The 3,972-nt window shown below is 42.6% G+C and overlaps 1 protein-coding gene across 1 annotated transcript; it reads left to right on the top strand.

The window, feature by feature from the left end:
• Window positions 1-912: 912 nt before the first annotated feature.
• On the top strand, window positions 913-2,957 carry LOC110501543 (C-X-C chemokine receptor type 4). Its single transcript, XM_021579192.2, has 2 exons — window positions 913-1,066; window positions 1,381-2,957. The coding sequence occupies exons 1-2, from the start codon at window positions 1,049-1,051 to the stop codon at window positions 2,434-2,436; spliced, it is 1,074 nt and encodes a 357-aa protein (XP_021434867.2). The 5' UTR covers window positions 913-1,048; the 3' UTR covers window positions 2,437-2,957.
• Window positions 2,958-3,972: the final 1,015 nt, after the last annotated feature.

The following is a 3,972-nucleotide window of genomic DNA, read 5'->3' as shown; positions in this document are numbered from 1 at the left end:
TTGATAAGAGCAGGGCATCCATTCCCATACATTGGGCATTCTCCCTCTCTCTCCGGCCCCTCTCCTCAGGAGTCCGGGACCTGCAGAAAACAGAGTTGAACCAAAGTGCAAAAAAAAATATTAAAAGGGTTCCTAATAAAACGGCTTCCTCTTCTCCTCCTATCCACATCAACTGGTGGTCTCCACTATGCACTATGTATAGTATCTGATGTGATTAGTGTGGTGCATAAAAACACTTGCTTTTACAACCCACATACATTGAACTGGTGAAGTGGATGGAGTCATTCAATCAATCAGTCATATCAGATTTCAAAGAGGATAACTTTGCATGCTATACTCAGCTATTTGGTTACAGAGTGACCATTTTCTTCACTAAAGATCATAGTGACCTGCCCCCTTGTCATCACCCAACCCTTGCTGGGGATTACTTCAACTGAAATAAGAGATGGTGAGAGTACTTTGGTTGAAAAAGGGCGAGAAGAACGGAGTTCAGGGTTATGATCTGTCTTGGGAATGAGTACATAAGGGAGAGAGGGATATTTCAAACCTGTTGGGTCAATCAGCACCTGAAAAGTGTAGACACAACAGTAGCCTACTTAGAAAGTGACAACCTGTGGAAAGAGTCGCGGCTGGGTTTGGAGAAAACTGTTATCAGACAAATCACATCACAGCAAATGCCTGACAGCACTCCAAATCAATGTTGAGAGGATCATCGTTGATTTATTGTGAGAAAAATACATAGCTGCACCGTGCACGGAGATTCCAAACCCAATTTACGCGTCATTCAAAATCATGCGTAGAATCGGTCCAATGTAAAATGCGGGCTACTTAGTTTTCTCATAGTCTATGCATTTAGGGGGCGTCGGCCACTTCTATGGTAACCCTAAAAACGACATGGCGTCACACGCCACCAAGGGCTCCGCCTTTGGGAGGAGCGCAAGGGGCTATTGCAAGTGGAGTAGGCTATTTAGGCGCATTCAAATCTTCAGGTCACCAAAGTTGCTCATACACTGCACCCGCAGAGAAACAGTGCTCTCTTTCAGTCACGATGTCTTCTTATTACGAGGTGAGTTTACCATTTCAGTCATTCAAAAACGTAGCTAATACTCTCTATAGATGTACTATAGGGATAGGGCTATAGATCGTTTTCCTGTAGAATCAATTAGACAATGTTTCTCAGATTATATCATCAATAATTGACCGCTATTTTTGTGTGTATTTAATTTTCTCCAAGTGAATAATGGAAGTTTCTCAAATATAGCAGATGTAGCCCTATAATAGGCATACATTATAAATTTCACAAACAGCAAATTATTCGATTTAATAGACTTATTATAAACTATTATACATTCACACTTTCTCCCCCCTTTTTTTTTGCAGACCATCATTTTTTACAACGACAACAGCTCGGAAGAATCAGGGGATTATGACTTGGGCTATGAGGAGCCGTGCAACAGAGTCAGTGGTGATGATTTTCAAAGGATCTTCTTACCGACAGTTTACGGAATAATATTCCTGTTAGGTATCGTCGGGAATGGACTGGTATTGATAGTGATGGGCTACCAGAAAAAGGTCCAAACGAAGACTGATAAATACAGGCTGCATCTCTCGGTGGCCGACCTCCTATTCGTCCTCACGCTACCTTTCTGGGCGGTGGATGCGGCCAGCAGTTGGTACTTTGGCGGTATCCTCTGTACCGCTGTGCATGTGATCTACACCATCAACCTGTATAGCAGCGTCCTCATTCTGGCCTTTATCAGTATGGACAGGTACCTGGCAGTGGTGCATGCCACCAAGAGTCAAAGCACCAGGACGTTTCTTGCAGACAGAGTGATCTATGTAGCTGTATGGCTACCTGCTGTGATTCTCACCGTGCCTGACATGGTGTTTGCCACAGCTCAGAATAGAGTCTCCAGAACCATCTGTCAACGCATCTACCCCCAGGAAACTAGCTTCTACTGGGTGGCGGGGTTCCGTTTCCAGCACATTCTGGTAGGCTTTGTCCTTCCCGGGTTGGTCATCCTCACCTGCTACTGCATCATCATCGCCAAGCTGTCCCAGGGGTCCAAGGGTCAGGTGTTGAAGAGAAAGGCTCTCAAGACCACTGTCATCCTTGTCCTGTGCTTCTTCAGCTGCTGGCTGCCATACTGTGTGGGGATCTTCGTGGACACCCTGATGTTGCTCAATGTGATCTCCCATAGCTGTGCCCTGGAGCAGAGTCTGCAGACTTGGATCTCAATCACAGAGGCTCTGGCATACTTTCACTGTTGTCTCAACCCTATCCTTTATGCTTTCCTGGGTGTTAAATTTAAGAAATCTGCCCGGAATGCACTGACTGTCAGCAGTAGATCAAGTCATAAGATACTGACAAAAAAGAGAGGACCCATTTCATCTGTGTCTACTGAATCTGAGTCTTCAGGTGCCCTGTCCAGTTAACAGTCACCAACCAATGACTTTTAACCTTCAGGTTAAAACTAAGCTATATTTTCAGGGACAAACTACATTTTGTACAGTTTTTAAAGATTTGTCTATTTGTAGTTGCCACTTGAGTTTTCGTTCTCCCTAAATCAAATTGTTGTATGTAAATAGACAATTTAAATCTACAGGCAGAGCCTGGTGGCCATTGACTTGTCAAATGTATATATTACTCCTGCTACATTTCCTTGCAGATCATTATAAAGGATGCATTGTTCTAGCAATATGATGGGACATGCAATTCTTCTTCATACCTGCTATGGGTACTATCTGTTTTCTTCTAAAGATTTGTACATAGTTGTTTGCCTTTGTGTTCGCACTTAAGTTGTGCGATAAGAAGTTACTATTTATTGCTGTCGCTCATGCTGAACGGATTTTATTATTTTTTCGTATTTTGTTATTAAGTGCTTGTATCATTTCAAAGTCATTGCATTTTTGTGTGTTCTCAAATGTTCTAAAATAAAAAATGTGAGAAAGGACATGTGATGGCTGTGTGGTGTTGATTTCTTCCCCAAAATGTTTTCTTCCAAGTGGGTGACTGATGTCCCCTGGGGGGCAAAGGAGAGGTCTGAGTAGAGGGGGGAGGTGTGTCAGGTCTCCAACACAAATGCCTCCACCTTCTCTGACTGAGGACTGACCAGAGAGCCTTGTAATTGCAAGGGCATCTGTGCACTTTAACATCTTTATCAGCCGCGGCAGTACAAAAGCTCTGTGGTTGAGTCAAAATGAGCACCCATATGGCTTCCGCTGAAGTAAGAGAATAATGGGTGTTTAGTTTAGTTTGCCTACAATGTTTTTATAAGACCGACTGCACCCCTCCCCCAATAATGTACCGACCGCGTAATGGCCCAGTGTGTTTCAACTCAATGATGTCATTTTTAAACTATCTGAGTTTATGATTAGAGATGCTGAACGACGTCCACCAACCAATCCCAGATTGGTGCTTTGTTGATGTTGACAAACAAAGATTGAGATTAAGAATTGATTTCTTGAAATCTAAAGGCTAAAGTAAAATTGGGATAATAATACAATAAGGGAACACACTGATTATGTAGACCCATAGAATTTGAAACGAATAAGCAGACAGACATGTTAATCGTTCCTAAGCCATTGGTGAATGGTGAATGTATTCATTTGAAATGATGAAAGGCTGATGATCAAGTTGGAGACTGGAGGCAGCCACAACAAAGGATGCCATGGCGAATGAAGTAGCTGTATGGCTTCACTGCATCATGGTGTTCACAGTCATTTCACCAGAGTCCAACTAGGAGGCATTACCATATCTTTACATTAAAAAGGTATCAAGTACCCCATCAGTCCCAGAAGCTTATTTTTTTGTCTAGGTTTTTATAGTCTGCTCACAACAAAACAGGATGAAATAAGAAGTAGTTTTTCATTTGTTAATGTGTTGGAATGGTCCACCTATTAGCTTAAGAGCTCAGCTGCCTGAATGAGCTGAATGGAGAATTGTGCCATTCACACTCCATTGAGTTCAGA

The sequence above is a fragment of the Oncorhynchus mykiss genome, chromosome 22 (assembly GCF_013265735.2).
Source record: "Oncorhynchus mykiss isolate Arlee chromosome 22, USDA_OmykA_1.1, whole genome shotgun sequence".
In the NCBI taxonomy this organism is placed as follows: Eukaryota; Metazoa; Chordata; class Actinopteri; order Salmoniformes; family Salmonidae; genus Oncorhynchus; species Oncorhynchus mykiss.
This window is presented reverse-complemented; position numbering and strand designations above follow the sequence as displayed.